The 17,590-nt window shown below is 39.5% G+C and overlaps 1 protein-coding gene across 3 annotated transcripts in view; it reads right to left on the bottom strand.

Annotated features, from left to right (window-relative positions):
• The window catches only part of LOC102905526 (TNFAIP3-interacting protein 3), an 89,820-nt gene that overhangs the window by 39,924 nt on the left and 32,306 nt on the right, over window positions 1-17,590 (bottom strand). For all 3 annotated transcript variants that reach the window (XM_042273426.2, XM_076566883.1, XM_076566882.1), the window contains one exon: window positions 15,100-15,193. In XM_042273426.2, coding sequence (XP_042129360.1) covers window positions 15,100-15,183 — 84 coding nt within the window. In that variant the 5' untranslated portion in view covers window positions 15,184-15,193. The remainder of the gene's footprint in view (window positions 1-15,099; window positions 15,194-17,590) is intronic.

Raw genomic sequence — 17,590 nt, 5'->3', positions numbered from 1 at the left:
ATGAGCAAACTGGTGAATATCCACTATACTACACTCTAAATTTGTGGATTTCTATAAGCATATTTGTTTACCTCCTGCTATTTGGGGAATCTGTTTTGAAAATGGGTGAAGGAGAGTGTGTTGCCTTAGAGCAATATCCAAAAATGTACGTGGGATTCAACGTGTTCCTGCAGGGTTCTAAAGGTAAAAGTTATGGCACTTGCTCAATTTAGAGGATAGAAACAGATACTGAATGTTATCCACACCAAGACATGCTCATCAAAAATACAGAATATCCTTAATATAAAAGTAATTTTATTCTAACACACATGCATACACCCTGACCCCCACAACCCCACACACACACACACACACACATACTCAGAGAGTAAGAGGCATGTGGTTAAACGTTCTTTATGCTTTTCTGTGTTAGGTCATACTAGTTAGTAGATGCAGCAACATTAACCCACTAACATTTGTAGCAGGAATCTTAAAGAGTCTTATTAATAAGAACGAACCTGGAGCCAGGTATTGGGGTGAATGCTGGAAGATCAGAGAAGCAGAACAAGCCACAGCTACCTCACCTTGCCAATTCCTCAGCTAATCCTGTTTCCTCAGACTGGAAGCCTCTGAGTACTCATCCGAATGGCTCTCAGCTGAACTGCTGCTCAAAACCTAAAAGCTTAACCAACCAAATGCTTAACCAGCCAAAATCTTCTAGTTTCTGGTCTCTACGCCTTATATATCTTTCTGCCTTCTACCATCACTCCCTGGGATTAAAGGCTCACTTCTTGGGATTAAAGGCATGTGTCACCATGCCTGGCTGTTTCCAATGTGGCCTTGAACTCAGAGATCCAGAGGGATTTCTGCCTCTGGAATGCTGGGATTAAAGGTGTGTGCTACCACTGCCTATCCTCTATGTTTAATATTGTGGCTGTCCTGTTCTCGGCCCCCAGATAAGTTTATTAGAGTGCACAATATTTTGGGGAACACAATACCACTACAAACATTTTCTTCAAATGTTATCCTTTGCATTTCTGTCCCTGAGGTCTTCCCTGCCATGGCATCCTGATGCATATGCATGCTCCTTGCATGAGGTATGATGGCATTTATCATGCCAAATCCTACAGCCTTGCAGTTCTCATCACGACTCCTCCATCTCTTCTGCTGTACAGATCAATAGCAAACTGAGTTATCAGTCCCAATTCGTACGAATAAACAACTTTTGTAGAAGAAAACAGGAATTTCAGTAGGCCTGCTCCAGAAATGAAAAGAGAGGATTTTGCTCCTCAGGCCTCAAGGCCTTGGCTCTACCCACTCCTAGGTGTGGCTTCCAGTCACCATTTCTTTCATGAGAAGTTTCACCCACTGAGGTGACTTTCAGAGAAACTTGAGTGTCACCTCCATGTTTCCAAAGCAATTTTAAAGATTCGTCAATCGTGAAATTGCTACAATAATATCTTAGGTAGGAGAAAATTAACCTCAGGAATTACCAGCCACTAATCTGCAGCTCTCATTGGTATTGACAGTAATTCTCTCACAATTAGCCTGAGAAGAAAGCTCTCGTGTCTACTGATGCCTGGAGGCCTTCTTTGACAGGCCAAAGGAACAGACTTCTTTTAACACCTCCCCACCCCCCACCCCCCCACCCCCAATCCCCACCCCCTGCTTTCTGAACCCATATGTGTGGATGCTGAAGCATGTGCACTATCTCCATAGGGGAGAGGAGCCGGAAGGGACAAACGTTCCAGTTGTGGTGTTAGGTTGTCTGGCTTCATACCTCAGCTCTATCCCTCATGACCTGTAATGGGGCAAGTTGTTTCAGCAGTTCGAGGCTCAACTCCAACATTATGCAACGGGATAGTGGTAGCATCTTTTTTCTACAATGGCTGTGATAGCACAAATAAATCCTTGGGTAATGATCACAATATGATGTTTGGGCCAATGAAGCAGATGACATGAGAAATGAAAACGGCCATCCATAATTTGTGTATCACTCACTATGCTCTTGGAAATTAATGAGTTCTGAAGAAAGTAAGCAAAAAAGAAAAAAAAATCCCTGCTTGTAATGACATTGTAATGTGTGTGCGTGTCTACAGATATTTACAAGTATATGTACATGAATTTATGCAACTTGGGTATGATACACATATGTAAACTGGACTGTAAGTGGAAGCCACCAAAGTGCTAATGCCATTAAAGCAAGTGACAGCTCAGAACAGTGGTTGCCCCTTCCCCACTATTAATAGTCATGGAAGGACCCGATGTCCAGGATTGTACAGATGGTGAAAGCTGAGAGGTCGTGCAATAAAAGGACAGCTTAATAAACACTACAGAGATGGCCAGAGCCATGCACAGAGTGTCTAAAAAGCCCATTTTTGACTAGAGGAGGGTTCATGCATGTAAGTCTAGCAATAGAAACTATGTAATACTTCCAATTTCAGAGTAAGTACTTTTGACCTTCTGTCAAAGAGCCTCAAACATAGCAATTATATGATCAAAGTGGATTTCTAGTATAAAAAAAAGCCTGCAGATGTACAATGTGTATTAAATGGGAAAGATGGGCAGCTGCACACAAGTTAATAGGTCCTGGCAAAAGTAATATTTAAAATATGTAGCATCCTATGCCAATCAAAAATTTTAAGAACCAGTTGATCAAGAACTCAATCACCAACTCCAACACCCCATGCTAATAGCCATCTTGTCATCTCTGTAGGGGACGTTACAGAGTCCCCTTTGTTTCCATGTGTCTACACCTATGAGACCCTTTTCCCCCATTGCGGTTAATGAAATCTTGTTCTCCCAGGCCAAAAATCTTGGAATCATCTTTAACTCCTCTTTGGATCTCAGTGCCTGTATTCAGCATCTATGAACATTTTTTAGACTGACCCCAAACAAGAGCTTTCCATTTCCACAAAACCTAGAGAATCCCCAGTTTGATGACTGATGACTGACAAGTGGCAATGAAATAAATAGACCTTTTCATAATTTGCTCAGGATGAGGGCTTGCACAGTTGCCCCCTGGTTTTATTCATAGGAATGCTTTGGAGATGTTGTACAACAGTGACCAATCCCTGGCTCCGTCACTTGATAGTCCCATTAGTCACTAGTGATGTTGCTTTGTCTAAGATGCTTCGAGTCTTTGGACTAAGAGCAAGCCATCATTGTACTGAAAGACCCTAAGGCCTGTCCTGATTACCGTCCTGCACCCCCCCACCCCTGCACTCCCCCACCCCACCATATCAGAACAGTAGCTACTGTGAGACTTTAATGTTCCTGTTCCTCATCTGTGCCCCAGTGACATCCCTGACTTGGAGTGAAAGCAGAACTCATATTTATATATACATGTATATGTATATATTAAAATTTTAAGTTACTATATGTAATAATGTTTCCTTAGGACATTTTAATCCATCTAAGTTACTTTAACTTATTGTTATTCATCATCCTCTTCCGGTGTTCTCCCCCATACTCCATTCCTCTACTTTCTGATCCTCTTTATCCTCTACAAATAGCTCTCTCTCTCTACCTCCACATCACATATACTCCATCCCCTTGTCTCTCTCCTTTATCTATTAAGATCTCTTCTTTCCTTTTATGCTTTCAAGATTTACACTCTACACATACGTGGGAATTCACATACAAAAATACACAATCATATAAAGACCTGAAACTAGAACCTGCAAATTAAGTAAAATGAGAGGTATGTGTCTGAGTTTGGCCAATTTTGTTTAACATGATGGTTTCCAGATCACCCATTTCCCCCAGAATGACATGATGATATTTTTCTTTGTGAATACTGTAGGCAGGGTTTTCCTATCCTGGCAGCTGCTTCCAAATTACTACACAGAGGCTTATATTAATTGTAAATGCTCAGCTGATAGCTCAGGCTTGTTATTAGCTAACTCTTACATTTAAATTAACCCATATTTATCTATGCTCTGCCTGGCAGCTTGGTACCTTTTCTCAGTACGGCATGTCCATCTTGCTTCTCACTATGTCTCCTTGTGACTCTTCTGACTCTGCCCTTCCTCAACCCAGTATTCTCAGTTTGGCTTTCCTGCCTAACTTTATCCTGTTCAGATATTGGCCAGTCAGCTTGTTTATTAAACCAATCATAGCAACATGTATTCACAAGTGTACAGAAGGATTATTCCACAGCAGGGTACATAAAATTCTATTGTGTATATACATAGTTTCTTTTTCCTTGTAGCTGTTGATGGATGGTGGTTCCATTTGTTAGCCATTGTAAACAGGGTAGTAATAAACATGGCTGAGCAAGTGTGTCTGAGGTATGTTGAGTTATTACCTAGCAATGGTATAGCTAGATCATATTTCATTCTCTTTTTTACTTTTCTGAGGAACCCTCACACTGATTTTCAGTGTCTCTTCCGATTTCCACTTCCAGTTGTAGTGAATAAGGCTTCCTTTTCCTAGCACTCTTGCCAGAATTTGTTCTCTCCTGTTTTCTCGATGATAACTCTTCTGACTGGGAAAATCTGTAACAATTTTCTCATGTAATATGGGAACAGAGTTTCCATGTTTTGATTATACACTTGTAGTTTTTGTTGCACTTTATACAGAGAAAAAATAGCTAACTTTCATTGACTAGTCTGTAGTCTATGAAACCTCCCTGTTTAAATGTCTCTCAGAATTCCACAACTTAGCAAAAGCCTCTCTCCTCCAGAGCAGCAGAGCTGGCTACGTACTCCATTGTGCTCTCAAGGTATTGTATGACTCATCCACCCTATCACTTAGCATCATGGTTTACTTACTTGCTCCCCATATGCAATCCTCTTGAAGAGGGGGTTGGTATTTATTGTTTAGACACTGAAACAGCATAAAACCTTCAGGGTACAGAGTAGTGTCCCCAGAAATGGATCTGTCCCTGTATCAGCCTCTTACAGAAGTCCTAGCTTGTCTCTGCTTCTTAGAACACTGTAGGATCCAAAGACACATAAAGTTGGATGTTTTACCAGCAAACCAGAGGTGGTCAAGTAGGAATTTCAACCCATCTTTATGGAGCTATTCTGCCTTAATGTATACATTCCACTTGTAAATGAACACCTGTCCTTCCACACCTCAGTTTTAGATCAATATAAATCCTTAAAATATCTTCCTTAATCTTGCTTGAGATTGAATGAGTAAACATTATAAGTGACCGGATCTATGTGAGATCTTTCAAAGGCAGTACCATGATATCCAGTAACGATCCCTCACTGCACAGAACTTCATAAGATCTTAGGAGCTGAAGCAATATGTTGACCTATAGACTGATGACTCTTCACTGCACATACTGCTCACCATTCTCTGTAACTAGGTCTCTTTGCTCAGTAAGCACTGTCATTTGCTTTAAGACTAGTTAAGCAGATCTTAGTCTAAAAAGGAGGAAAAATCAGCTCCATCCAGCAAAGCAGAACTGTGCTTATCCCTGGATCCTATTGTGTTCTGAGAAGCAGAGGCAAGCGAGGCTTTCCTGTAAGAGAATGATACATGAACAAAGTTCTGAAATGAATTTTGTTGATGTTGGAAAGGCTAAAATCTTCTGTTCAATTTGTTTGAAAATAACTCAAAAACAGACATTGATTGATGGTTGAAAGCAAAATGGTAGATATGTATATACTTGATGAGTAAGTAGATTAAAGTGTTAATGGCAGATTCAGTTAGTGGGAATATCATTGCACACCATACAATGCTTTTTGACTTCTATGTGCATTTGAAACTTTCCACAATAAAACATTACACAAGGAGTCTGAATTAAACCTTCAAAACTGTGCCAACAATCAGACATTGTTTTAACTATCATTATAAAAGCACTGAAAATGTGTATGTACAAGACAAAGTATTTGTATTAGAGGTTTAGAGTGAAGACTAAAACCAGGAAGAACCCAAGGAGCTTTTCTGCACATCAAGGGAATTTTATATCAAAATCAAAGGAAAATCTTTGAATATGCTAGAATGAGATATGCTAACATTTGCCAACATCTGCTTAATAATAAATGAAAATGGTCTCTAAAATTTTTTTGCTACATTTATTCATTTGTGGGTTTGACATAGCACATGTGTGGAGGTCAGAGAAGGTCAAGAGACAGTTGCAGACATTGGTTCACTCTTTTCACCACGCGGGTCCCAGGGTTTGAACTCCTTGTTTACCTTGGCAGCAAGCTACCTGAGCCATCTCTCTGGTCCATATATGTACTTTAAAAAGTAATTAGTGTACTTGTTTTCCTCATTAAATAAAAAGAATTATTTATGAGACTTTTTGCTATTTATCCCAAAATCCCACAGAAAATGTTACATATGTATTTCATAGACCTTGTCAAATGCTCTCTAGGGGTGCAAAATGAGGTAGAAACTGTCTTAAAATTCATTTCCAGGTAGAAGTGGATGTTAGCACACGATGCACATTCCTCAGTGTGACCCGATTTGTTTTTCTAATAACTTTCCCAAACTCATTATAAAGTGGTTCTCAGTGAACCTGGAAATAAGAAGGCTTATTTAAGAAAGAGGGCTTATTGAGGTGTTAAAATCTAAATTCCAGGTCAGGTTTGGAGTCTCTAAGGAGAGTTCTAGATGTGGCAAAGCCAAACAGATCAAGAACTTAACATTAAGTAACGTTAGGATGAAGTTCTGCATGGAATCTGGCAATAAACATGACTTTTGTGTGCAATTGTCCTGAACTAACACTTAGCCTAACTATAGTAAGGAATCCTTCCATGGAAAAGAGCACCAGTACAAATTTGCCTAATGAAGTCATTACCTGTCCCAGAGAAGATGCGAGTATAATGACTACAATAAAATTAAGGGGAATTCTTTCTGCTCTAAGGGCTCAATCAGTTGAAAGTTAAGTTCCCAAATTATTTTATAAAAATTATTTTTATAAAAATTATTTTCAGGATCCTATGTGCCTTGTATGCCTTTAAATGGGCTTTTATAACTGATAATTTCTACACATAATCTCTTGGCCTTCTGAGGTACCTCAGGTATAATTTCTACACAGAAATGATGCTTGATTCTCACTTAGGCAATTGTTTTCCTTTTCCCTGAAGGTGACCTACATCTAGCAGCAATGTACCTCAGAGGCTCTCTTATAATATTACAGCCCATTTTCATTCTGATACAGTTCCTTGCCTCCTTCTCACCACCTTCCCATTTCCTCCACACAATGAGTCAGTCTGCTCATTTCTCTTGCAGTTCTCCACTCTCTTTATTTATTCTTGGCAATAGAAGCTGAGGAAAAGGAGAACTTTGCACTTGTCTCAGAAACTTTCATTCAATTATATCTCTTCCATTCCAGTACCTTCCAACCTCATCAAGTCATAAATGCATTTTCAGCTCCTGCACAAAGAGCCTGCCTACTGTTCTAACGATGACTCCAGTCAAAGGAGAACTAGAGCTGCCTTCCACAGCCCCCAGGCAACTGGCCCACTCCTAATCTTATTTGAATGGAAATTTTCTTATATTTTCCATTCTGTCGTTATCACAGTAAGAGTGTGAAAGTGTTTGTTTTGTTCTGAGTGGAGGATTGCCTCCTTCTGCGTGTTTCTGCATAAACCACAGTTCAGCCACTTCCACTGGAGACTGAGCTGTTGACTCAAAGAATCAAATATTTGAAGACACATTCAGAGGACAGTCTAGTGGGCGAAAAATGAAGATTTCCAAGGCTGTGTTGTTCTGAGAGAGAGGGAGGGGCGTACTGGTTGAACCATGTGTGGCGAGGTGGCCAGGAGGAGGAGAAGCTGCTCAAAAGAGGCTGGGGTCACTCTTGACACCAGCCTGAGCTGACATTGTAGAACCTGTGCCTCATCTGGACAGGGGTAAGGATTAAGTGGGCGAATGTAGAAAAAAATGCTTTGCAAATTGCTAGCTCAGAATGGTTACTACCTAGAGAGCACCCAGGACCCAGACAATAAGAAGCTATTAGAATGTGATGATGTACCTCTCTGGGAAATACTAAAAGTAAAAGATAGCATGAGAAGCCTGTATGTTGAGAAAATGTTGAGAAAAATGCCCCCCACCCTCAAAGGTCGAAGCCATAGAGTGCAGTTGCCTTTGAGACTTCAGAGGACATATCCTACCCTAAGAATGCCTGGTGCAAGAAAGGTTACCTGCCAGTGCTTCAGAAAGCAAGCATCTCAGTAAGGGGTATATGTGTGAAAACCATTAGCAGACAGAGGAGACAGAAATAAGAAAGATCACATGGCAACTTCCATGTGAGAACAGGGAGACTGGTTCTGTGAGTGGGATGGTTTGGGTATGAAGTGCTCTCCCCAAGTCTCATATGCTAAAAACTGATGGGCTTTGGAAGTGATTGGGTCCTGGGAACTCTGATTTAAGTGATGGATGGATTAATTCTTGGATATATTCACAACATGACAGCATTATTAGGGCATGCTGGAAATGAGGGCATGGAGCCTATCTGGAAGAAGTGGGTTATACAGTAGGTACATACCCTGGAAAGATACCCTTGCCCCTGGCTACCTCCCCAAAGCTTTCTTCTTCCTAACCGCCACCAGGAAAGTAGCGTTGTTCTTCTGTGCCCTCCTGCTATGCTGTTCTGTCTCATAGCAGCTCAGAAAAAGTGATGCTCAAAAACTGCGACAAACAGATCTTCCTTTTTTAAAAATTCTCTCAGTCATTTGTCACACACACAAAAACATGATCATGGGTACACTGTACTTTAGTCTGTCCTGGGGGTTTTGAAAATGATTTGTAAGAAAATTCTCAGCATAGTTTATTCTTAATCTCACCCTACTATGACCCATGTCAATGAACAAGCTGTTTATTGCTGTCACCATTTAGGAAAATCTACATTGAGGATGTGTACACACATTTTGTGCATAAACGTCATGGCGAGTATCAGAGGATAACTTGAAGGAGTTGTTCTTTCCTCCTACTATGCTGGTCCCAGAGATCAAACTCAAGTCATCAGGCTTGTTGACACACATCTTTACCCACTGAACCATCTCACTGGCTGGTAATATGCTTTTAAAAGTAGGTTGTTTAGAATCACATAAAAGTATAATATATCACAATGAATATTATCAAATACTTTAAAGAGGATATGAATGGATCACTTCATGAAGTCTGTGAAAACACAAAGAGTGGAATGAAATAATGAAAACAGTCCAAGACCTTAAAGTAGAAACAGAATCTCCAAAGGAAACTCAAATTAAGAAATGAAGAATATAGGAAGTCAAACGAAAACCTCAGATGTAAGACTCACCAACAGACAAGACATGAAAGAAAAAATCTCAGGCACTGAAGACAAGCCAGAAGAAATGGTTAGCACACTCAAAGAAAGTGTTAAATCTAATAAAAATCTGAGCACAGAATATCCAGAAAATCTGGGACACTATGAAAAGTCCTCAGATATGAATAATAGAATAGAGGAAGGAGAAGAAACCCAGGTCAAAGGCACAGAAAATATTTTCAACAAAATTATAGAAGAAAAATTATCTAACCTAAAGAAACAAAGAGAACACCAAATAGACTGGACCAGAAAAGACATTCCCCATGCACATGATAATTAAAACATGAAACATACAGAACAAAGAAAGAATATTAGAAGCCATAAGTGAAAAAGACCAAGTAACATATAAATGGAGTTACATTAGATTGACGTCTAACTTCTCAGTGGCAACTCTAAAATCCAGAAGGGCCAGGGAAGATGTTCTACAGACTCTAAGAGACCACAGACACAAGCCCAGATTACTATACACAGCAAAACTATAAATCATAGTAATGGAGAAAGAAAAACATTCCACAATAAAACCAACTTGAAGCAGTATCTAACTACAAATCCATTTCTACAGAAGGCATTGCAAGAGAAAGTTGAATATGAAGAGGTTGGTCACACCTAAGAAAATATAAGCACTACACAATAATCCCAGATCAGCAAATCAGAAGAGCAGAAAAAAAACCCACACCATAACAACAAAATAATAGGAACAAATAAACACTGTTCATTCATAGTTCTCACCATTAGTGGTCTCAATTCACCCAACAAAAAGGTATAGATTAACATTATATTAGAAAAGAAGGATTTATCTTTCTGCTGCATTCAAAAAACACACCTTAACATCAAGGATAGACATCACCTCAGTGTAAAAGAATAGAAAAATATATTCCAAGCAAATGGACCTAAGAAGCAAGCCTGTGTAGCCATTTCAATATCTGACAAAATAAACTTCAAATGAAAATTAATCAGAAGAAAATATGAAGGGACACTACATACTCATCAAAGGAAAAATTCACAAGAGGATATTGTGATTCTAAACATTTATACACCAAGCATAGGGTATACAAGTTTATAAAAGAAACACTATGACAGCTAAAATAACACATTGACTTGTATACAGTGTATACAGAGAGACATAAACTAAACAGAAATGCTGTAGTAAAATACATAAATGAAGTGAACCCAGCAGAAATTTACAGAATATTTCACCCAAACACAAAGCAATATACTTTCTTCTCAGCTGCTCATGAAACTTTCTCCAAACTTAACCACATACTTGGACACAAAGCAAGTCTCAACAGATACAAGCAAATTGAAGTAACACACTCCATCCCATTTGACCACCACATCTTAAAGCTGGATATCATCAACAACAGAAAGTATATAAGCTCATCGCAACTGAACAACTTACTACTGAATCAAAAATGAGTCAAGACAAAATTAATAAAAAAAATAAAAACATTTTAGCATTGATTGAAAATGAAAACACAACATACCGCAACTAATGGGACACAATGGAGGTGGTTCTACAAGGCAAGATCATAGCAATACAAAACAAAACAAAAAAACCATGGTGAGATCTCATAATAGCAATTTGATGGTATATCTGAAATCTCTCAAACAAAACAAAATTTTAACATCTTAAAATAGTAGATAGCAAGAAATAATCAAAGTCAGAGCTGAAATCAATAAAATAGAAATGGCAACAAAAACAATGCAAAGAACCAATGAAACACGGAGTTGGTGTTTTTAGAAAATTAGTAAGATTGCCAAACTCAGCCAAATTAACTAAAAGACAGAGTAGCTCCAAATTAATAAAATTAGAGACAAAATGGGAGCATAACAGCAGACATCTGCTGTGGGATGTTCTGTATGGCAAATGTGTTGCTCTGATTGGTCAATAAATAAAACACTGATTGGCCAGTGGCTAGGCAGGAAGTATAGGTGGGACTAACAGAGGAGAAAAGAAAGAACAGGAAGGCAGAAGGAGTCACTGCCAGCTGCCACCAGGACAAGCAACATGTGAAGATGCCAGTAAGGCACGAGCCACGTGGCAGGGTATAGATTTGTGGAAATGGATTAATTTAAGCTCTAAGAACAGTTAGCAAGAGGCCTGCCATGGCCGTACAGTTTGTAAGCAATATAAGTCTCTGTGTTTACTTGGTTGGATCTGAGCGGCTGTGGGACTGGTGGGTGACAAAGATTTGTCCTGGCTGTGGGCAAGGCAGGAAAACTCTAGCTACAGACATCTAAGGAATTTAGAGAATCATAAGGACATATTTTAAAAATCTGTATTCCAGCAAACTATAAAACCTAAAATAAATAGATAAATTTCTTGATATATAGCATCTACCAAAGTTAAGCCAAGATTAGATAAGCAATTTAAACAGACTCATGACCTTTTGTAAAATAGAAGCAGTAATTAAAAGTTTCCTAACCAAATACAGGCCAGGGCCAAATGGACTCAGGGAAGAATTCTACTATACCTTCAAAGATGAAATAACACAAATGCTTCTCAAATTATGCTACAAAATAGAAACAGAAGGAACATTTCCCAATTCTTTTTATGAGACCACAAATACCCTGATACTTAAACTGCAGAAAGATCCAACAGAGAAAGAAAATTACTGAGCACGTTCCCTAATGAACATAGACGCAAAAATTCTAAATAAAGTACAAACTGAATCTAAGAAAACATGAAATACATCATCCACCATGATCAAATAGGCTTCACGCCAGAGATGCAGGGATGAAATTGTAAAGTAAATTGATATAAACAGACTGAAAGACAAAAAACACAGGTCATCTCATTAGATGACGAAAAAGCCTTTGGCAAGATCCAACACCCCTTCATGTTAAAAGTCTTGGAGATACTAGAGATACAAGGGTTATACTTCAAAATAATAGAGACAGTTTACCAAAAGCCCACAGATAACATCAACATAAAGAGATAGAAACTCAAGTATTTCCACTAAATTCAGAAATAAGACCAAGCATTCCACTTTCTCTATCTTATTCAATATAGTACTTTTAAGTGTTAGCTAAAGCAATTAAACAAAGGAGATCAAGAGAATGAAAATAAGAAAGGAAGTTGAAATCTCTTTTTATGCAGAAAGTATGATATTCTACATAAAGGAGCCTAAAGACTCCACCAGGAAACTTCTATAGCTAATAAACACATTCTTTAATGTAGCCAGATACAAAATTAACACACAATAATCAGTAGCCCTCCTATATACCAATGATAAACAGGCTGAGAAAGAAAGCAGGGAAACAATATACCTACCACAACAGTCTGAAAAAAAAAAATCTTAGGTTAACTCTAACCAAGCAAATGAATAATAAAAACTTAAAGACATTGAAGAAGATATCAGAAAATGGAAAGATCTGCCATGATCATAGATGAGTGGAATTAATAGAGTGAAAATGGTCATCCTGCCAAAGGCTATCTACAGATTCAATACAATCAGCCACAAAATTGTAACACAATTCTTCACAGAACTCGAAAGACCAATTTTCAGTTTCATATGGAAACACAAAAACCCAAGATAGCTAAAACAATCCTGAACTGCTAGGGTTATCACCATCCCTCATCTCAAATTGTCTTACAGAGCTATAGTAATAAAAACAGCTATGATAATGGTATAAGAACAAAAATATTGACCAAAGGAATTGAACACTCAAACTTAAACCTACAAGCTTAATGGCATGCAATTGTTTGCAAAGAAGACAGAAATACATAGGGAGGAAAGGCAGCACCTTCAATGAGTGGTACTGGTCAAACTGGATGGCTACAAGTAGAAGAATCCAAACAGAGCCATACTTATCACTGTGCACAATACTCAATTCCATATATATATCAAGGACCTCAGCATAAGGCCAGATGTACTAAATCTGATAGAAAAGCAAGTAGGGAGTAGTCTTGAACTCACTGACACAGGAAAAGACATTCTGAACAGGAAATGAAAATCAGTATGGCAGTCACCGAGGAAGCTGGAAATCTGTCTACTTCAAGATCCAGCTATATCCCTCTTGGGCATTTAATGAAAAGACTCTCCATTTTTCTTCAGAGATACTTACTCAACCATGTTCATTGCTGCTCAATTCATAACAGTGAGAATATGGAAACAACCTAGATGCCCTTCAATAGAAATGATAATGAAGTATGTTTCCAAAAATGAAACATTACTCAACTGTTTAAAAAAAATCACAGAATTCACAGGGATGTACATGGACCTAAAAAAAATCACATATAGTGAGGTAATCTATACTCAAAATGACAAATTGTGTGTGTGTGTGTGTGTGTGTGTGTGTGTATGTGTATGTGTATTCTCTTACATGTTAGCTTTTATGCCTTCAGTAGGCATGCTACAATCAATATAACCACAGAAGTTAGGTATAGAGTAAGAGACTAGGGGTAGGGGAAAGGATCACCCAAGGAAGATATAGAATATACAGCCATGGAGAGCCTAGGAGGGGGAGACTGGAACAGGAAGATTAAAGAGAGAGACAGGGAGGGAATAGTAGGAGGGAGTAGTAGGAGGGACAGCTGTCACTAAGGACTTCAAGCTATAACAGTCACAAGGGCAAGGTCACACCCAGTGGTTCTCAATCTGTGGGTCACAATCCTTTGGGGGGCAGGAACAATCCTTTCACAGGGGTCACTTAAGAATGTGAATTCATGGTTGTAAATTATCTATGATAGTAAATGTTTTCTTAGGGGCATCCAGTCCCCATTTGCTCTACAGTAAATATTTGTCTCTGAGTTTGATAGTCTTCTCTCTGCTAATCCATAAATACTTTCCCCAAAATTATTAATTACTGATACAGACTGAAATTATTTTTTTTAATAAAATCTAAGGTGTTTAGCTTTCAACATCAGCCATAAGTGCAAAAGTACTCACATTGGATCTTATAAATGATTGCTAGAGGTGGGTTCTAACTGTGGATTATCCAGAGCTGTACAGCTCCTGGTGTTTTATGATGCATTCCTGGAAAGCTGTCCACCGCATCCTCAGTTCAAGTTTAACCTTAAGTGTTCTCTATTTACATAGCAGTGCTGTTGTGGGATAATCTTTTTGTACACTGTGAAGATGTGTCTTTGTCATGGCACCTTCTGATTGGTTTAATAAAGAGCTGAATGGCCAATAGCTAAGCAGGAGAGGATAGTGGGGATTTCTGGGGACAGAGAGAAAGAGATGAATTTAGGTGAGTGGAGATGCCAGGAGACACTGAAGAATTTAGACATATGGTACAGAGGAGAGGTAAGCAAGTCACATGACAGAATGTAGATTAATATAAATGTAAATTTAAGTTATAAGAGCTAGCTGGGGTAAAAGCCTAAGCTAAGGCCAAGCTTTCATAATTAATAAGTCTCTTTGTTGTTATTTGTGAGCTGGTGGCCTAAAGGAGAGTATAACTACAGCAACAAACATCTTCAAAGACAAGGAAATTAAAAGCTGAAATAATTCCTTTCATCGGTAAAGTGCTCCCACACCCCCACCATTAAAGCAATGCAGAGGGAAATAAAATCAACAGCAAACAAACATGGGCGTGAATTGTGCTGATTTTAACCAACTGGGTCACATTCTCCAAAGGTGGCTTTGCTGTATTCAGTGTTCTTTCTAGTAGTTGGTGTCCTTCTTACTCTCCTGGAAGCCATGGTGCTCCACTTCAGGCTCCCCCTTGCTGCTCCAGGCTCCCCCTGATGCTTCAGGCTCCCCTTCTCAGGGGCCTTATACGGACTGGAAGATAAGGTTTGTGCAGGTTCACACTCCCTTCTCAGGTATCAAAGAAGTTCATGGCTGACCATAAATGATTTGGGTGAACAAATTGTTGAGTGCGTGTTGAGATAAACTAGAAAGAAAATAGCTCCTTACCTTTGGAGAGTGGCCATTTCTGTGACTGGATGTGGCCTCTGGGGTGCCAGCTATCAGATCCCGGATTTTGTCATCGAGCTCCATGCTCTCACATCTGGCAAGGAGAAAGCAGGAAAGTCACATGGGACAAAGTTGATTAAAATTATCCAAGGATGCAGCGAGCTTGCAGAGGATAGGAAGATGGCATTTGTGTAGGGTGACTCTCTGCAATCTTTCTTTAGCAATAAGAAAAACGAAATGCTGTACTCACAGTCATTGTTACCTGCATTTTAGCTATGTTAACTTGAGTTCATTGAGTTCATAACTTGAGGATATTGTCTTGCTCTGTAAAATCACACCCGGTAACTCTTGTAGGACAAAATTGTATCTATAGGACGACCTATTAACTGTGTGTGTGTGTGTGTGTGTGTGTGTGTGTGTGTGTGTGTGTGTGTGTGTGAGTTTGTATGATATGCATGTGCACATGTCACAGCAGGCATAAGGAGGCTGGTGGTATTAGTTAGGTCTTCCCCTCCACCTTGTCTGAGACGAGCTCTTTGTCACTCAAGCTTCTGGGACTATCATTTCCTCCTCCTATCTTGCCTTGGGGCTTCTGGGATTACAGATGTATACTACTATGACTGGCTGTATGTGGGTTCAAACTTAGATTCTCATGATTCTGTGGCAAGTACGTTACCCTCTGAGTCATCTCCCCAGACAAGACCTCCGAAGAAGCATATGAACTAAATTTTTAAAGATTAAATGAATACAGTTTGAGGAGAGAATTAGTAAAATGTAACATAGGTAATAAAAAAATCAATGAAACCTAAAAGCAACAAATCTGGAAAAGTTAATATGATAGAATTATAGTATAATGTACATTTAATTAGCATCTCAGGAGCCAAAGAAAGGATTTGTTAGGGACACTATACACAATGACTGTGAAATTCCAGAAATATTATTTCCATTCTGTAGCCTCTCTTAACTATTTTTTCTCTGAATATCTTCAGTCAACCTGACAACAAATCCCACCCAAGGGAAAGGCCACTTCATAGCTGAGGAGTATATTGAAGCTACTGTAAGGAGAATCTAATTCTGTTTCATTCTGCAGAGCACCATTGTGAGCTGTGCTCCATCCAGTGGCCAGTCACTGATGGCACTGAGGGTTTAGCATGCCCTTCAGTGCAAGCCCAGTATTCTTGTCTATTTGGTTGTGAGCCTAACCTTTCCAGGCTGAGACACTGTTCCAGCCCACAAGATCAGTATTCTTTCCCATTTGTGTTGGCATGAAAGAAAAAGCTTCTCATTAAAACACAACTCAAAAAAAAATCACATTAACTGTGGTATTTCTACACACACACACACACAGAGAGAGAGAGAGAGAGAGAGAGAGAGAGAGAGAGAGAGAGAGAGAGAGAGAGACTTTGAGCCCCATAGATTAAGAAGGAGTTCTAAATTGTCTCCAAATAAAATAAACACAGAGATGGAAGGCCTATCAGTATATCTGCATGGCAGTGGCTGCTTGGGCTGTGTGCTCTACCTGTGCTTTTTTTGTGAGTAGCTCCCAGGAGGAAGCAGTAACATCTAGGCTTATGATAAGATTTGCCTTTGCTCATAATTATTAGACCCAAAGTAAGCAACTGACCTTACTGCTCCATGTCTAGAATTAATGATCTCTCTTTTTTTAAACAACAAAGCTAATTTTGCCCGTTTTTTGTTATTTGTAGCAAAAAAAAATCAATAAATAATGTAACTTGATGATCACATTTCTTTTCATGTTCCTCGCAGGCTGTGCAATGCCTGTACCCTACACCGTCACATACACCCTGCAGCACCCTGCTGCAAAAGAGAATTGCTTGGGCCACTGAGCACCTTCCATAGCCAGAAAGATTGAATAAGTACAGTGCAGAGTTTGAATCTCCCTTCAAGGCTCCCATACTCCTCTAAGAGAGCTCCTAAAACCCCTTCAGTAACCATGTTGGCGTTTTGTCCCTAACAAATACCCGAGAGGAACAATGATAAGGGGAAAGATGTGTTTCTGTTCAGTGTCCCAGAGGTTTCTGTCCAGGGCCGGCTGGATCAGTTGCTTTGGGATGGGTGTTGGGGGGGGGGGGGGCTAACATGGCAGTAAAGATGAGTCTTGTGAGGGCTGGGCAGCAGAACAAACAATGGCTCTGCCAGCAATTGTCCTCCTGTTTTGCCTGCCAGGCCGTCGGGCCCCCAGTCCTTTGGATGGTGACTGAGGGCAGATCTTTGCTTGCAGACATGCCCAGAGCGATGCTTTGGTAGTCCCCCAGGTGTCTCTCAAATCAGTCAACCGAATATCACAACCACCACAGAAACTACCCTACAACCTTCAGCTTCATCAGGCTCCTAAGAAGAAGCAGGACTGAAGGACACAGAAGGCCAGTCCCTCCGGGTTGCTTTCAGACCTATATTGTGATCCGGACTTGCCTGCCTAGAGGCCACCCTACTTCCTGGTATTACAACCTTTGGTAGAAAAACATGGTTC

This window comes from Peromyscus maniculatus, chromosome 3, assembly GCF_049852395.1.
Source record: "Peromyscus maniculatus bairdii isolate BWxNUB_F1_BW_parent chromosome 3, HU_Pman_BW_mat_3.1, whole genome shotgun sequence".
Lineage (NCBI taxonomy): Eukaryota > Metazoa > Chordata > Mammalia > Rodentia > Cricetidae > Peromyscus > Peromyscus maniculatus.
This window is presented reverse-complemented; position numbering and strand designations above follow the sequence as displayed.